This window comes from Barbatula barbatula (assembly GCF_947034865.1).
Source record: "Barbatula barbatula genome assembly, chromosome: 15".
Classification (NCBI taxonomy): Eukaryota; Metazoa; Chordata; class Actinopteri; order Cypriniformes; family Nemacheilidae; genus Barbatula; species Barbatula barbatula.
The window spans coordinates 6,821,121-6,838,332 of NC_136778.1; the positions used below are offsets into that span (position 1 = coordinate 6,821,121).

The 17,212-nt window shown below is 39.7% G+C and overlaps 2 protein-coding genes across 2 annotated transcripts; both read left to right on the plus strand.

The window, feature by feature from the left end:
- Positions 1 to 513: 513 nt before the first annotated feature.
- On the plus strand, positions 514 to 13,812 carry paplnb (papilin b, proteoglycan-like sulfated glycoprotein; the record flags this gene model as incomplete). The annotated part of the gene is given in 13 exon segments (XM_079474570.1): positions 514 to 639; positions 4,064 to 4,173; positions 4,255 to 4,315; positions 4,406 to 4,508; positions 4,948 to 5,078; positions 5,154 to 5,228; positions 11,551 to 11,763; positions 12,312 to 12,488; positions 12,568 to 12,737; positions 12,739 to 12,794; positions 12,891 to 13,032; positions 13,210 to 13,282; positions 13,426 to 13,812. Coding segments are annotated over 13 exon segments (1,725 nt in total). The 3' UTR covers positions 13,714 to 13,812.
- Positions 13,813 to 14,635: 823 nt separating this feature from the next.
- erh (ERH mRNA splicing and mitosis factor) lies at positions 14,636 to 16,127 on the plus strand. The gene is made up of 4 exons (XM_079473969.1): positions 14,636 to 14,754; positions 15,243 to 15,330; positions 15,419 to 15,539; positions 15,658 to 16,127. The coding sequence occupies exons 1-4, from the start codon at positions 14,752 to 14,754 to the stop codon at positions 15,758 to 15,760; spliced, it is 315 nt and encodes a 104-aa protein (XP_079330095.1). The 5' UTR covers positions 14,636 to 14,751; the 3' UTR covers positions 15,761 to 16,127.
- The last annotated feature ends 1,085 nt before the right edge of the window (positions 16,128 to 17,212 follow it).

Below are 17,212 nucleotides of genomic sequence, written 5' to 3' on the forward strand. Positions count from 1 at the left end.
TTGACTTTTGACTTCGCCTGACTGAGGATAGCATCATGGATCCACCATCTTGAAGAAACTAAAATGCTGTGCATCCTCTCAAACTCATTGGTGTAGTTGGTAGGCCTACACTTGCTGTTGTTTATGCATTTTCAATAATTTTGCATATTGTTTAGCTTATGAATTCAATTTTTTATTTCAATGGTAATTTTTCATTTGTACAGTAAAGACATTCTGAATGAGCTTAGACAAGCAGCGGTTTAAGCAAACTGGATTTGTCTCTTATATGAGTTTACAAGTGGCGTCAGGGTAATGAGAGAAACAATCTCATAATCTGTTTGTATGACATTTCTCTCTTTTCTTAAGAATATTAGATTCTGAAGAAAATAAGATACACAAGAGCAATACAGAAAAGGATAAGACAGAAAGAGAATGTCAGCGAAGGGGATGACAGAGAAATTGGAGTCCTTCATGAAGAGCACATAGGTCCTGCTGAGAGACATGTAGCGACGTGGACGTTGTGGCCATAACAACATGGAGCTGAGACTCAACTTCATAGAGCTGGAAAACAGATTACTGATGGACAAATACCACAGCCTTGCCCAAGACCAGGATGCTTTCGAGACCGTTGAGGATCTCCAGGGGAAAAAAGTTGCATATGTCTGTTATTAAGGTGTGATAATGGCATAAAATAAAATAAAAACTGAGTGTATGGTTCTTTTCCCCACCGGTCTTCTCCATACATTAGGCTATATAGTCCCAAATTGCAGTTGAGATATATGAATATTTGATCGTTTTGTGCATTTTTGGTTTCTGTTATTGTGGCTTTGAGACTCATGAAAGTTGTTTTGGTGTATCCATGTGTGGTAAAGTTGGCATAATGAGTCTGTTTGTGTTGAAGTTTCCTTCAAAATATCAGCTCTGTCTCATTTAAGTTGCTAAAAAGGGAAAACACCTAAAAAAAACATAATGTTTCAACCCTGTGATTAAAAAGTGTCTAGTGGCAATTGTGAGAGGAACTGTGGCTAAAACAAAAAAAACCTCACTGTGACTGGGGAAGGTCCTCACACGTTTACTGCTGTTATATGTTTTAATACAATTTGGGCTTTTAGAAACCAACTGTGCTGAACCAAAGTGTTTGGTGTCGTGCAGAAGCTGCTGTACAGCTCAGATTAATTGTCTATGATATTATTCACAGGATTGTAAATGTGATTTTGTATTTCCACTACAACATTACAAAAGTATTTTGTAATTATTTGTAATTATAATGTCTGGATGGTCAGAATAAACAAATGTTTTGTAGAACCTGGTCCACAGAATATTCCCCTACTGGTAGTAATTTAAAGGATTTTACCTAAAATGTCAATGTAACATTGTACCAACATAAAGTTTGTATTTCATTTCCTGTTATTATGACACGATTTAGGACTCCCATGCAAGCTTATTGTAACCTGAGATGAGTGTTGTCCATTGCACTGTAAACCCGGATAAGTAGAATTTACTTAAAAAAATCCAGGTAACTCGTTGCCTTAAAATTTTTAAGTAATGAAGCATTAGTTGAATAAGTGAACTGGACTACGTTCAATGTACTTGAGCCCATAATGGAATGGAATAGAATATTTAAGTTGAATGTACTAATAACCGAGTTACAGTGACTGAAGATACTTAGTTTAAACAATCATTCCCCACCCATTTATTTAACTCGGCTTGTTAAGTAAGCATTACTCCATTACCAATTCAACTAAATTGTATATTCTAACTGACCCAACTTATTTCTAACTCAAAATATGTCTTTCAATCAATAAAACCATGTAAAATACATAGATACAACTGACACATTAAACTGATCCAATTTTTTTATTGAACATGTCTTTTTTATTAGCAACAAAAGAAACAAAGCCATGACCTAATTCTATTTCCTCACTGATGGCATGAAAAGAAAAAAATATCTTCCTCTTTACCTCCAATCATATTGAATTACACCTCTCTAAATTAGGTTGACAAACTGGCAGGATAAAACTCAGCCCTGCTGAAGACTGGCATCTTAAAAGTTATACTTCAAAACTCAACATTTACTCTTCAAATTTGGTTGACAGACTGGCAAGAAAAAACTCAGCCCTGCTGAACACTGGCATCTTACATTTAACATATACAAATAACAAATCTGTACATGGAAAAACAAAAAAGTGTGTGAGAATAACATTAACTAAATAAGCTAACATTAGCTAAATAACAAAAACTTAAAGAGGCATGACAGTAGTTAACTAACAACGAATAAATAAATAAAAAAATCAAGAAATTAAAGCTAACTATGTTAGCTAGTGTGCAACAACTTACAAGGATGTTTGCAGTTCTCTGGCTAGCTGCTGCACCGTCTCAACTTTAGCTGTCTGGAAGCAACAGAGTAAAATGGTTCAGAGCGGACATATTAGCTCGGTATCAATTTAAAAGCATGTAGAGATTGCCTGGCCAGCAGTCTATTGTGTGAACGAGTACGTTACCCGGACACCGGGCGGACTCGAAGTGTACCCAAATAAGACGGTCGCCGGACACGTCGGAGCAAAGCTAAATTTATTTCAGTCAGTCGTAGTCACACAATAGAATCCGCTAACAAGGCAGCGGGTATTAGCGCCAACTTACCGGGACGTTAGATGTTCCGTGCGGAGCTAACGATCGCTGCTTCAGGTGTCTGGCTCAGCTCAACTTGCACTAGCTGTCTGGAAGCGAAATACAATTTCCGTTACGGGCGCTAGCTAACGTTACCAGTGAAGATATTCGTTAGCTAGGAGAGCGTGGGGCAGAGTTAGCTGGGTAGCTACCCTGCTAATAACTAGCGAAGTTCATTTTTCAGTTTTTTTTAAATAACTACAGTACTATTGAAATGAAACTTTGATATATATATATCTGATAGATACTTTGAGTTATATCAAAGTATAATTTCTATAGTGTTGTCCCCATGAAAATATATAATAAAATATTTGTACAAATGTGAGGGGTGAACTCACTTTCGTGATATACTGCTAGCTAAGTTACATCAGCAAGCAGTCGGGACTGCAACGGCATGCCAGTGCCAGGTTCCCACTTACCGTTTTGTGGCTGAACTCGGTTTATTCACCGAAGGCTTCTAGCTTCGGTGAATGAACAACGTGCTTGCTGTAACGGCAATTTAGATACAGGTGTATTCCGTCTCAAATTTTGGCGGTTGTGACGTCAATGCGTTGCTATTTGTAAAGGCAAAACTTGATGATATTGAGTTGTTTGAGCTCAAACACATAATTACAATAAGATAGGCCATTAAAAAGTACAGTTTACTCAGAATTCTTAATTAATGTAAAGAAATAGTAGTACAAACTCAAAAACTTAACTTAACTTAACTTAAAAACACACTTACAATAAGAAAGGACATGAAAAAGTTAAGCTTAATCAGAATTAACTAGTAATGTCAACAAATTAGACACATTTAAGTAATATGAACTCAAGCTGTTTGAGTTGAATCAAAATCTGGGTTTACAGTGTGGTGAGTTTGTGTAGGCAAGTCCAAAGCGTCCTAAGTATTTAATTCAACTTGGATGGAGATCACTATTATTTCTCTCTCACTGTGGCTGAGTCAACTTAGAACGTTCAACCCTTGTTAGGTAAGAGAAGTCATCACTTTGTATTCAGCATTTTCTATTGATCCGTGTCGCAGATGAAATGCAGAAAATCATATGTTTTAGTGTAGAAGATGATGATCCTCTCTCTTCTCTGGATGTTCTGCTTCATTTCTGGAGCTTTCAGTGTGAGTAACACACCCAAACAATGCTTTCAAATTCTGATTACTCTTATTGAAGTTGGAATAAAAATTATAAAACATCTGGTTGGTTTCATGAAATTAGTGTTTCAGCCGAATAATGCTGGGTTGTTTCAACCGATAGTTGGGTAAAAACAACTCAGAATAGGTTCATTTATAACCCAGAGGTTGGTGTTAAACATTTTTATAGTGCATGCTCCATTTATGTTTGCTTACAGTTGACATTTTTTCAAAGCTTCTTCTGTCGTTCAGATACATGAACATAATTGTTCATGCATAAATATCTGTGTGTAGATTGGGCATCCAACCAATGATTATTGGGGAGAGTATGGGCTGTATGGAGCCTGCAGCCGCACCTGTGGCACAGGAGTAGCTGTGAGAACAAGGATCTGTAACACCATGAGGTGGGTGAATGTGTGTTTGTGTTTAATACATATAAAAACTCGTTAGCTTTTTATCCTGTTATCTTGTCTTCTGATATTAAGGACGGATGGTGGGTACAATTGTGTGGGGCCATCCAAGTCCTATAAACTCTGTAACACACAGGTAAACAATTTACTGCTCTAAGAAACAGACACACACTAACTTTTTAAATCAAAGTTTATTGCAGTGCTGTAAGTGGTGTTTTTCATTAAGGAATGCCCTGATGGCTCTAGAGATTTCCGTGAACAACAGTGTTCTCTGTTTGACCAAATGGAATTCCAGGGGGAAGGTTACACCTGGCGACCATATCATGGAGGTAAAAAATTACACTTAACACTTACAAAACAAGTTTTTTGGTTACAAAGCTAAATAAGAGAGGTTAAATAGTGGAAAGTAGTTTGGTATCGGGATGCTAACAACACCAAGGTTTGGGTTTAATTTCCAGGGAACGCGTGAACTGATAACATGTGTTTGCTTCGGATAAATGTGTCTGGCAAATGTAAACGCGTCAGGTGGGTAGCTAAAATAATTGCCATCTTTATGCAAGGATTCCACAGTAATATCAGAATGACTAATTGGAGCTGTAATTTGTGAAGCATATAATATAAACCTATAATTAGATGTCATGGTTAAGCAAGAACATTCCGGATACTTTAATTTCTTGTTTTGGTCAACAGCATCTCCAAGGTAGCTCAGTGGACAAACATGGGAAGGCTTTTCATATTGTTACTCTATCTGATTGTGTTTTTCTCCAGGTTCAAACCCATGTGAGCTTGTGTGTGTGCCCAGCGGTGAGAACTTCTACTACCGGCACCAAGCAGCCGTGGTGGATGGCACACCATGTTACGCAGGCCGCAGAGACGTCTGTGTGGAGGGTGTCTGCAGAGTATGTGTTAATTGTCTATACCACAAAACCACACAGACAAACACTCCATTCTAACACTCATGTCTTTACTGAAAGGCGGTGAGCCGTGGAAAGATCGTGGATTTGGAGGATCGCTCTTTTCCTGTCACTTCCAGACACGGCCCTGAGGAAGTAAACCACCTAATGAACACCTACAGGTCAAACCACGCGTTACTGGGAACTTGTTTGTGCATACACAAAGAGCAAAAAAGCACATGAATAAGAGGATAAGATACATGTGATGGAAATTTTCCTGACGTGGGTTTCTTCATGCTAATCTATGTAAGAATTGATTCAAGACTGTCTATCTTGTTGTTCTTAAATTCCTGTGAAATGTTTTGCTACGTGGCAGACCACTCAGCTCCTTTGCCCTTGAGCAAAGACCAAGAGGTTCTGGTAAAGATAAGGGGTGGCGACACATTTGTGTTACCAAAGATACGTTCTTGCTCAAGGGGGGGGGGGGGGAGAAGTTTGGATCATATAAAAGCCCCTGTAAATGAACAGGGAGTCACCTTCACTCTGCATATGTCTTTTGATGCAGACTGAATGTCAATAAAATATAAAATACCTTGCAAGGTAACTCATGCTCTCTGTGTGTTGCATTTGTCTAAAGTGTTTAAAAAACTCACCTTGATTAAGGAATAAGAAAATTCCACAACAATTTGGCGACGAGGTATGGGATCACAAGGCTGACGGAGAACGGACTAGAGTTGACTGATCATCCTGGACATAGCAAATCCAGCTCTAACCCCATACAGGGACGAGAGAACTCTACTCCGGACCCCAAGCTGACGTGATCCCAAAAGAACTCAGTGCAAGGCACAAAAGTGAAAAACGGTGAGTTGAAAATATTCTAAACAGTCTGAAAAGAGAAGTGACTACTCTAAATCGAGATAGATTTTAAAGAGTCTGAAAAGAGAAGTGACTACTCTAAATCGAGATAGATTTTAAAGAGTCTGAAAAGAGAAGTGACTACTCTAAATCGAGATAGATTTTAAAGAGTCTGAAAAGAGAAGTGACTACTCTAAATCGAGATAGATTTTAAAGAGTCTGAAAAGAGAAGTGACTACTCTAAATCGAGATAGATTTTAAAGAGTCTGAAAAGAGAAGTGACTACTCTAAATCGAGATAGATTTTAAAGAGTCTGAAAAGAGAAGTGACTACTCTAAATTAAAAATGGGACAAGGAAGGTCCCATATGGATATGGATAAACCAACATACAGAGAAATGAGGAAAAGGTGGGGAACGGGAAGTTTACAAGGTGTACCCTATTTAATAGAAAAAGCTAACTTTCCAGAAAACGGTACATTTAGTAGGCCTACCACAAAATTAGGGAAAATAAGAGAACACATGGGGAAAAAAGACATATTTAAAATGTCTACAAAAGAAAGGGAAAAATATGACGAAGCGTGTAAATGTTTAGAATTATGGGAAAAGGAAGCAAATAGACGTGACCATGTTTTTAAAAAGAAGGCTTTGGAAGAACTTCCACCGCCGTGTCATACACCCCCACCGCCGCATGCTCCATTGTACCCTGTTTTGCCTGAGTATATTGATTTAACCCCTCTGTCTCCTTTACCCCCATCTATGACTTGTTACAAAAACCAACCGGAGGATGATTGTGTCCCTCCTCACCGACATCTGAACCCGATCGAGGCAGCTCCAGTGCCCCCACCAGCACCAGTGCCGCACATGCCACAGCCCGTGGTAACCCCAAAGCAGGATAAAGACCATCCAGCCCCTCTGGTCGCCAGAGTTCCCGTGACGAGAGGAGCGGTAAAAAGACAGACACAGACGGATACTTCACCCGCATGGCAGAATACGTCTAACGACCTTTATCGCAAAGAATCTTTCGATGAAGATGGACAGCAGTTCCCTATGGTCGAGGTGGCAGGTCCAGAGGGACCCGAACTGGTTTTTAGACCCTGGACCAAAGCCGAAATGAAAGAGGCAGCGGAACATCTAAGTTCAGCAGAGAAAGGGGGAGTTTTGATGGCTGACGAACTGTTGACATTTTGCAAGGAATTCTCCCCCTCAACGAGAGAATTAGAGAGACTGTTGAAAGTCAAACTAAAACCATCTGACTTAAGAAAGCTACAGGGTAAATGGCCTGTGGAGGATAAGAGAAGGGAACATGTCGATTGGTCGCACGCAAGCAATGCTGAGTACAGGAGAATTCTGGAAGAATTCTTAGAAGGACTAAAATCTACTTTTCCCAAAGCTCTGAATCTGGATAAGATCGCTGCTTGTGTGCAAAAGACTGATGAAAGAGTGGAGGATTTCTTAGCCAGACTGGAGGAAGTGTTTAAAGAACATTCTGGACTTCAGCCTGATGCAGACGGACCAGACATTGGTCCGTTCGAAGGACATCTCAGATCCACTTTTCTGCGGAACCTCAGAGAAGAGCTGAGACGAGAAGTGGAAAAATCATGCATCGAGCCAGATCGCGCGAGAATGAGCGAGATCGTCCGTCACGCTGTGCACGCCGAAAGACAAACGGACAAGAAACAGTTTCAAAAGAAAAACACCCAAGATAAAGAACTCCACATGGCTCTAATGAATATCGGAGTACAGCACGGAGGAAGAGGAAACGGGAGGAGAGGAGGTCAGTGGCGTGGACGTGCTCAAGGAAGAGGAGGTTTTAAACCCTCTAGCACCTATGATCCAGAGAAATGTTTCAATTGCGGAAAGACGGGGCACTGGCGCAATGATTGTCCTGAGCCTCGAGGAGCGCGGAGGTCAAGAGAAAAGGTAGATGGAAGTGAGGAGGTGAGGCATCATTCCGAGGGTGGTGAGTATGATTTCCCTTAGCATATGCAATGAAGAAATGCTTTTTCCTACTGTATGCAATGAAGATCTGCTTAGCTCACATTCCATGATGAATGAAACCGCTTTCTGAACTTTGCTAAAATGCACAATGCTTGTGTGCAACAAACCGCTTGAATTTTTGATAGATTCAGGGGCAACAAATAGCCTACTGTGATTCACAAGAAGTGTTTAAATTTGCCAGAGTCTAAACTAGCTGTGTTTTCCCTAAATGCTAGTGGCTCTAATGTAAAATAATTGATGTCAAAAGGGTGCAATGTGAGTTGGGGAGTGTCAAATTTCAACACAGGTTTCTCATGTCTGACTGCTGCCCGATTCATTTAATGGGCAGAGTCAGAATGTGTATGATGACAGATTGAGCATGATACCAACACGACCCGAGTGCAGCGCTCGTACAGCTGTACGATGTAGTTTTGAATTACGTAAGTACGATGTAGAATGTATTGCCTCACAGAGCCTCATGACGTTGATTACAATGGTGTGGGGAGCTGTGGGTGTTTTTTCTGACAAATATGCGCACGCCATAGAATGGGTTAAAAGGGATGACGTGCAATATTCAAATTTGTTGCACGCCCATCGTGAGAATCATGCCTGTCTGTCAGCAACAAGGGGACTTGAAGTGTTTTCACACACAAAAAGATTGATGAAGAAATTTTGGTAAAGGTGCCCTTACAAATGTGGGTAACAGGAAAATATTATGTTTGGGGATTAGGATTTGTGAGCCTGTTGTGATAACGCCCAAGGGTAATTTTCGTCCACGCAAACAGCAATTCCCCCTCAAAACAGAAGCCTCAAACCAGAAGCCCTCAATGGCATAAGGCCAATATTCAACGAGTTTCTCAAAAAAGGCATAGTTGTGCCATGCCCAAATTTACCGGTGCGCAGGCCTTTGTTTCCAGTTTGAAAAGATAAGAGAAAAGAACACAAAGTAAAATGTCTCCAAAGTCCAGCTGGCAAAACGATTTGTTCATTTTTTGGGTCACGAAATTACTGACCGCGGCAGACAGCTGTCCGCAAAGCGTGTCTGCAATTACAGACATCGCAAGTCCAAAAGCAAAGAAGCAATTGATATCATTTTTAGGGACCATTTCTCTGCTCAGACAGCAGAGCTCATTGCACTCACACGCGCATGCGAATTAGCAAAGAATAAAAATGTAGACATTCACACAGATAGTAGAAATGCATTTGGTGTAACTCATGATTTTGGCACACTGTGGAAACACAGAAACTTTTAAAAGCTGATGGTAAAAACATTCTTAATCAACACAGGTTGCTGATATGCTATCTGCCATTCTTCTACCAGCAGTCATTGTTGTGTGTGACTATGCCACACACACTTTTGTATCTGAAACTATTTTTTGCAGGAAGCCGACGAGCTGACCTTGCAGCAAAGCAAGCAACATCAGAGACAGACAGATTGTCTCCAGAAATCACTAACAAAACTCTTTCTCTTGCAGAGATGCAAACATTTTGCAGAACCAGCTGAGCGTGCATTTTGGAAGAAGTGCTCATGTAAATACACAGACAATGTTTGGGGGGGCCCAAATGGCCTCACCTGTTTGCCAAAACATTTTTTCCCTGCTTTTGCAATTTTGACACATGGTCTAGACCACGTGTCAAAAGGGGGGATGTTACAAGCAATGTGTTTTTGTGTTTTTTGCTCTCAAAATTTTTGTGCAGGTCAAAAGAGCAGTAGCAAATGGAGCTGACAAATCATTACACAGCTTCCAGGAAGTCGTGGGAAAGACACACCTCCCACTGCAAAAAGGTCTCCAAGGAGTGGCAACTCCAACCATAGGCCCATCAAAATGGCATCCACAATGGCTCTTCGCAATGGTCGTGCTGACTGAAGCGACAGGAGGGGCACTATTGGTGCTCGCAAAGGGAATCAACTGTTCCAGTCGGGGACGCATCGAACCCCGAGAAATTAGAGATTATAGAATTTTGTTTTTGTGCAAAACTATATTCCAAGTTTAATAAAATGGTATGGGGAGGGACAGTGTTACCCAAATTCTGCTAGGTACTGGGGAACAAATATGTATTTGTGTAGAGGTACGTGTACCTCAGGTGATGTGGTGGATAAGGCAACAAAATTTAAAATGTGGACCATTATGTCCCCTGGGACGGCCAAATAAAAAGGCAAAGGAGAAAGTTTTAGACTAGCTCTAACTCAGAAAATTTTAATTATGAGGGAACGGGAGCAATTTCACAAATGAGAGTAAGAATATGGAAAGTGACGAAGGTTGAGCAGGTGATGAAGGTTTAAGCAGGTCAATATTGGTGGATGTGGTGGACGAAGGGGAAAGACACAGGTCAGAAGCTTCAGATATAATTTCAGCCAAGTAATTTTCAGGCCGCAGAGCAGGCAGAAAAAGAGGCAGGAAAAGTCACGAGAAGCAGAGCTAGAAGGTAGATACGAGAATGGCAATATACCAATGCAAAGGCAATAAGGCATGTACATTGGCACTGATAGAAAAGAAAGAGGTTGGAGTGAATGACAGTTGTTGGTGGTGTATGCAACTCGAGCAGGCATGGAAAGTTAGTCTTCTGAAATTAGAGGACCAGAAGAGGCTAAAGGGTCAATTACCCTGCAAAGTCACAACCCTGTTGACAGTTGCAAACAGCACCAACAAGGCCGAAGAAAAGACAGAGTGCAGAGAACCAGGTGGTAAGTAAAGTACAAAATTGAACAGTTTGGAAGTAGGAAAGTAGGATTGCAGAGTAGGTTAGGTTTAGATGTGCTCACCGCAGAGAAAAGCTGTGTGTGTGCAAAATGCTCAGTTGTTGTTTCTACATTCTGGATTATGCTGATAATGTCACAGACATTATAAAACACATGAAGAATGCAATCAGGGAACCGGATGATATGACTAACAGTCTGTTGAAGTGGTGGAATAGCCAAGGTTGGGGGGCGTGGCTGATGCAGGTGGCATTGCCCATTCTAGTGGGATTATTATTTCTTATAATTATATTACCATGTTTAATTTACTGTTTTCAGAATTGTTTAAATAAGATACTATTAGGGAGCATGGCTGCAATTGAACAAAGGTTCATGATGCAGACCATCGATCTCACGGAAGGGGAATTTAGGGAGTACGATGACAATGGCCTATGAAATCTGTATGAGAAAGGGCAGTGCTCATCTTACAGGTTGAGGCATCATGAGTTTGGTTATCATATATGATAAAAGATGGGAATGTGATGGAAATTTTCCTGACGTGGGTTTCTTCATGCTAATCTATGTAAGAATTGATTCAAGACTGTCTATCTTGTTGTTCTTAAATTCCTGTGAAATGTTTTGCTACGTGGCAGACCACTCAGCTCCTTTGCCCTTGAGCAAAGACCAAGAGGTTCTGGTAAAGATAAGGGGTGGCGACACATTTGTGTTACCAAAGATACGTTCTTGCTCAAGGGGGGGGGGGGGGAGAAGTTTGGATCATATAAAAGCCCCTGTAAATGAACAGGGAGTCACCTTCACTCTGCATATGTCTTTTGATGCAGACTGAATGTCAATAAAATATAAAATACCTTGCAAGGTAACTCATGCTCTCTGTGTGTTGCATTTGTCTAAAGTGTTTAAAAAACTCACCTTGATTAAGGAATAAGAAAATTCCACAACATACATTTGTGTTATTATAGGTACACACACGAGCCGTATTCAGGGTGCTCAGTTCACTGTGGTCAGGGCATACAAACCCGTACAGTCCAATGTATTAATGAAAGAACCTCAGTTGTTGTCGATGACTCCCACTGCATGGCACAAGGCCTCAGGAGACCGACTTCCCAGCAGGCCTGCAACCAGCATCCCTGTGTCGAGTACAGTGTTGGCCCATTTGGTGATGTATGATAGCATTCAAACTTTTTTAATGCACACACACCCACCCACACACTCTTAAAAATAAAGGTGATTCACAATGCCATAGAAGAACCTTTTTTGTCTTAATGTTTCCATAAACCTTTAACATCCGAAGAACCTTTCTGTTTCACAAAAGGTTCTTTCTGGCGAAAAAAGGGATTATTAAATCAGATTAATTAAAAGGTAAAAAGGAGATGGTTCTTTAAAGAACCTTTGACTGAATGGTTGGAACCAAAAATGGTCCTATGGCATCATCTGTTTTATTCTGTTCGCCACATTGTGTTAAGACTAAATTTAGGATGCTGTTGTCCCAACACTCTTAAAAATAAAGGTGCTTTCAAGGTTCTTCACAGCGATGCCATAGAACAACCATTTTTGGTTCCACAAACAACCATTCAGTGAATGTTTCTTACCTTTTTATAACCTTTTTCAGCTCAAATAATCTTTTGTGAAACAGAAAGGTTCTTCAGATGTGAAAGGGTCTGTATGGAACCAAAAGGTTATTCAATTGTAACTTCTGTCTTTTTCTAAAGTGTTCAGTGACATGCGGCAAGGGACAGCAGACTCGAGAGGTCTTCTGCATCGGGAACAGAGGGCGACGCATCCCTGAGCACCACTGCAGTAGCCTTACACGCCCACATGACATCACATCCTGTCAGAGACAAGCATGCCAACAAGTTTTCAGATACTTTTCCAATGACTTCAGCCTGGTGAGGAATGGAAATTAAGGGGAAGAAACAGTTGGATAAAGCTGATCAGTTTTTAAGCATATTGTCACATCTGTTTTAGTGCACTCGTAGCTGTGGAACTGGTACTAGGGAACGTAGAGTTGTGTGCATGGATCTGGACCACAATCAATACGCAGATGAAAGATGCGCTTCTCTTAGGAAACCTCACACTGTGGAGAACTGCAACACACAGACCTGCCCTGGTGCACAGAGTGAGTTTACCATGAAAATAATATTTTTACAGTATTTTGCATGGCTTTGTACCTCATACCCATGATGCTCCCTTAGGTAAGTTGTCAGAATTGAATATTATACCGCTAGTTGTAAATTCCCCTACTTGTCACTAATGTGCTTTTTTGGTTGATCTGTTTTCTTTATGGATAGTTTACAGACCAAGTGATCCATACCCTGCAGTGATTGGCCCATATTGTGCCCAGTCATATTTTGGCTGCTGCCCTGATGGTCATACCGCTGCCTCTGGGCCTCTAGGAGAAGGCTGTGCTGAAAAAGACTGTCACAGGACCAGGTACATACATGTAGTCCAATCATCCACACAACCACACGGTAGATAAAAAACCTGGAATCAATAATAGCAGTATTTGAAAATGTATTATGTATAGCAACAATTATAAAAAATACTATGTTTTACCTATTGGCCTCTTGTGTTTTAACTGATGGTGTGTGTTTGCTTGTGTGATGATAGATATGGCTGTTGTCTGGATGGAGTAACTGCTGCCCAAGGATCTAAAAGAGCAGGGTGTCCTAGGTTCAATAGGGTGATTTCAAGATTTTCGCTCTTATTATAATTTTATGTTCTATTCATTACTGTATAATTTCATTCAGTTGAGCATTGCTCAACCATCGTGCAAAGAATCTCTCCAATGCCTGACCTTCTGACACCTGTTGTTCTTTTTGTTAGCAGGATTATAGCTCAGACCGTGTTCACTCCGCTAGTGTGTGCAGTTTGACACGAGATGTGGGGCCTTGTTATGAATGGACATCTCGTTTCTTCTTTGATCGTTCTTCTGACTCCTGCTCACATTTCTGGTATGGCGGTTGCCATGGGAATGGCAATAACTTTGTCTCCAAGGAGGAATGTGAGAGGACATGCAAGGGTGCTGTCAGAGTTCTTGCCCCAAGGGAGCCAACATCCAGGAAAGGGATCAAACCAATCAAAATTTACAAAATAAGATCACATGCACATTAGGTTTAAAAAGATGTATCATTAAAACACGCAAATTGGATTCACATACATATACAAAACTGATTACTACACATACAATTTAAGGGGCACTCAGTAATTAATGTTTTTGATGGATGATTTATTCATATAGGGCAAAGTATAGAATAACTAAGAGGCTAGTGAGATACTCTAAAGTAGTATTTGGATTGGCTTGTGATAATAAAATGTCAGTCTCATCCCTCATGAGCCAACTGGCTTTACGCAGAATAACAGCTGTTTTAAGGGATTGATAGACTGGAGTTTGTCTAATGTGAGTGAACGCCATACATATATTTACTAAGAGCATATTTGCTGTCGTTTGAGAAACAAATATTCACTTATGATACTCAAATGTAAAAGAAGGATCAATAATACTTTTTTTCTGAATACATTAAAATACATTTTTGCTTATATTTAGAAAAGTAAATTTTTGAAAAGCTCTATAAACCCTTTTAGTGGCACGTATGCTTTGAATTATTGTTTATTTTTTCTGTGTTTTAGCTTTATTGTTTATATTCTTCCTAGGTTAATAATGAATGAGCACAGACCAGGACTAATGTTCATTCTAAATGTTGAATACAAATGGTGCTTTTAGTAGGATTTACTAAAATGCATTACTTATACGTTAAGTTATATTGAACTTGATTTCATGCAACAACCAAAAAGTAAAAAGAAAACAGTATTCTTGTCAGAAACCAACTGATGTGAATCTTGTGCATTATTTGCCGATGATTACCATGGATAATCAAACATTGTATTTTAAATAAATTAGCATATTCCTCAATTCAATACATTTCGTTGCACTGTACTTGTATGTGTGTAATGACAATAAATTGAATCAAATCAAATCAAATCAAATCAAATTCTGACGCAGACCTTTATTTTGAAAAGCCAACCTGTATTTGGCATCACCGGAAAAGGATGTTAGATGTACATTTACGTTCTTTCTGTAGCAGACACTCGTGAGTATCTGTTAGCATTTAGCAAGGTATTAGTTACGTCTTCGAGATCTCAGAAACAGATATGGTGAGTATCTAAATGCTTTATTTATATTATGACATGTGTTATTTGCGTCTTTGATGCTATAAACCTGGGTTTCATTGAGTGCCTCGACGAATATTGTAATGCGTAACGTAAAACAGGCGCAGCATGCTAAGCAGATTTATAACAATGTCGTCGAATATTAGCCAATTTTCAATGGATGCATTTAGATGTACTACATCTAGTTTACTTCTTTAAGTTGTTAACTATTTTATCTCGAATGTGATTACAATAAATTCATTTCTATTTCACCGGTTGTAGTATCTGTGTGGAATTCAGTTGCTTTGTTTTTGGGGGAAGGGCTGAAGTTCAACAGTTGTTTATTGGAGGGGGTCTTGCGTCAGAGATTGTGGTAGTCGTCTGTGCATTTTTTTTGTATGTCTAATGTCTTAACTATCGTATATATCATGGGGAGTTTTAGTCACTGCATTTTGTCTTCGATTTTCTTGTCCTTATTTCGTTCTGTTGTGCAGTCTCACACAATTCTGCTGGTGCAGCCCACCAAGAGACCGGAAGGCAGGACATATGCAGACTACGAGTCTGTCAACGAATGTATGGAAGGTAAGTTATTTCCTTATTTCTGTAGACTGTCATGGACGTTTCTTTAATGCCCTAATGCATGTTTACGTAATTTTTCTGATGACAATAGGAGTGTGCAAGATGTATGAAGAACATCTGAAGAGGATGAATCCTAACAGCCCTTCCATTACATATGACATAAGCCAGTTATTTGATTTTGTTGATGATCTTGCTGACCTCAGCTGTCTTGTGTAAGTATCACCAGTTGTTATTCCAGGAAATATGTTATAGTGGGGACTCTTTACTATCATTGTGTTTAAACCTAAAACCAATCTAGAAACTTCAGCAATTTTTCTGCCCCTTAAACAGGTACAGGGCAGACACGCAGACCTACCAGCCCTACAACAAAGACTGGATCAAAGAAAAGATCTACGTGCTGCTGAGGCGTCAAGCCCAGCAGGCTGGGAAATAGGGAGCAGTGGGAGATGCAAATGAGCCGAGATATTTTTGATGCTAGTCATCAACTTCATTTGAACTATGCAACATCACAGGACTGAACCGCCAGGACTAGTGGTAATGTGGTGGTGCTTAGTTCACATGTTGTTGCATGTCTATTTAGTCAAATACATAAAGTTAAATGTTACAATATTTTCCATTTTAAATTTTTGTAACAAACAGAAGTTAGGGACTTGGCATATTTATCAGACATGAGGCTAAGATGGGTAAAATGGGTACAGGATTTGTTTTTTTTAGTCCCGCTCAATTGATTATAATGTGTTTTCTTGTGTTTTGTTTTTTAAATTGTGGTTTAATCCAGTAAAGTATACTGTTTACACATTTCAGATTGTTCTTGGTCGTCTCATTTCCCAGCTCTTATACTCCGTGGTTCTCGGTTCCTTTTACAAGTTTTGTTGGCCCTTTATCTGTTTATCCGGTTGTGATGACTAGAAAATAATTATCGTCGCTCAGTACATTGACAATATCTAAACTGCTTTTGTTTAACACTGTGATGGAAAATATTGTAGGAAAGCAAAGTGGTATGCTTTTTTATTATTTGTATCTTGTGCTGTTTTTAACGTGCAGTAAGAATTTAGATTATTGGTGAGTCTTCCTGGAACACAAAGTGAAGTCTGTTTAATTTTTAAGTGATGCATGATTGTGTTTGGGGACAGCCTAATTTTGTACCCATGTTAAGTTATTAACAATCGCTGCTTTTCTCATGCTAATTTCTAAAAACAGATTGAATCTCCTTTGTGAAAATATGCTTATTTTTCTACAGAAAGTATTAACACATTTGTTGGTCAAATCAGGGCTAGAGAGTGAATGTGATCATAGAAACTTCACTTGCTGACAGCGATGTATCTTTTACCATTGGCTCCTGAATCTGTGTGTTCTATAGTCATCGTATGTTTCATTTTACTGCTAATTTAGGACCAGTGTTAAAGGGCTCATCGGATAACAATTTTTCTTAAATTGGCATGATTTATTATGGTGTCTATAAATGCCTTTAACACATTTTGCTTAAAAACACTCAATGGCTGTGTAAATGACAGCCTTTATGCCTTTTCAAAAACACCTGTGCTTACAGCAACCTGTTTTGGTGTTTGTTTTTTTTAAATGCTAATGAGTTACTGCGCACTCCAACCCTCTTCTGTCCGGGGTGATGACACAACGCATATATAGTGCTGTGTTTACTAATGCTGGTTCTGGGAGGTGTGCCCCGAGGACCAGTGTTCAGGAAACACTTTGTGTGTTCCAAATGGGATATATCGCCCTCCGAAGGGGATCTCGGAGTGAAAAACAATCATGGTCGCCTTATTAAAGGGTTGTTCCAAACTGAAGTTCTTAAAACTGGCTAGTTCAAATGGCCCTTTGGAATATAGCATGCCATGGCAGTGCCGTGGATGTAAACATGTAGATTAAT

What these genes read in the sequence shown, in the direction of transcription:
- erh (XM_079473969.1), top strand. An exon ending in TGTCAACGAATGTATGGAAG is followed by an intron (nt 15,331 to 15,418) that starts GTAAGTTATTTC and finishes TGATGACAATAG; the next exon opens with GAGTGTGCAAGATGTATGAA. An exon ending in GCTGACCTCAGCTGTCTTGT is followed by an intron (nt 15,540 to 15,657) that starts GTAAGTATCACC and finishes CCCCTTAAACAG; the next exon opens with GTACAGGGCAGACACGCAGA.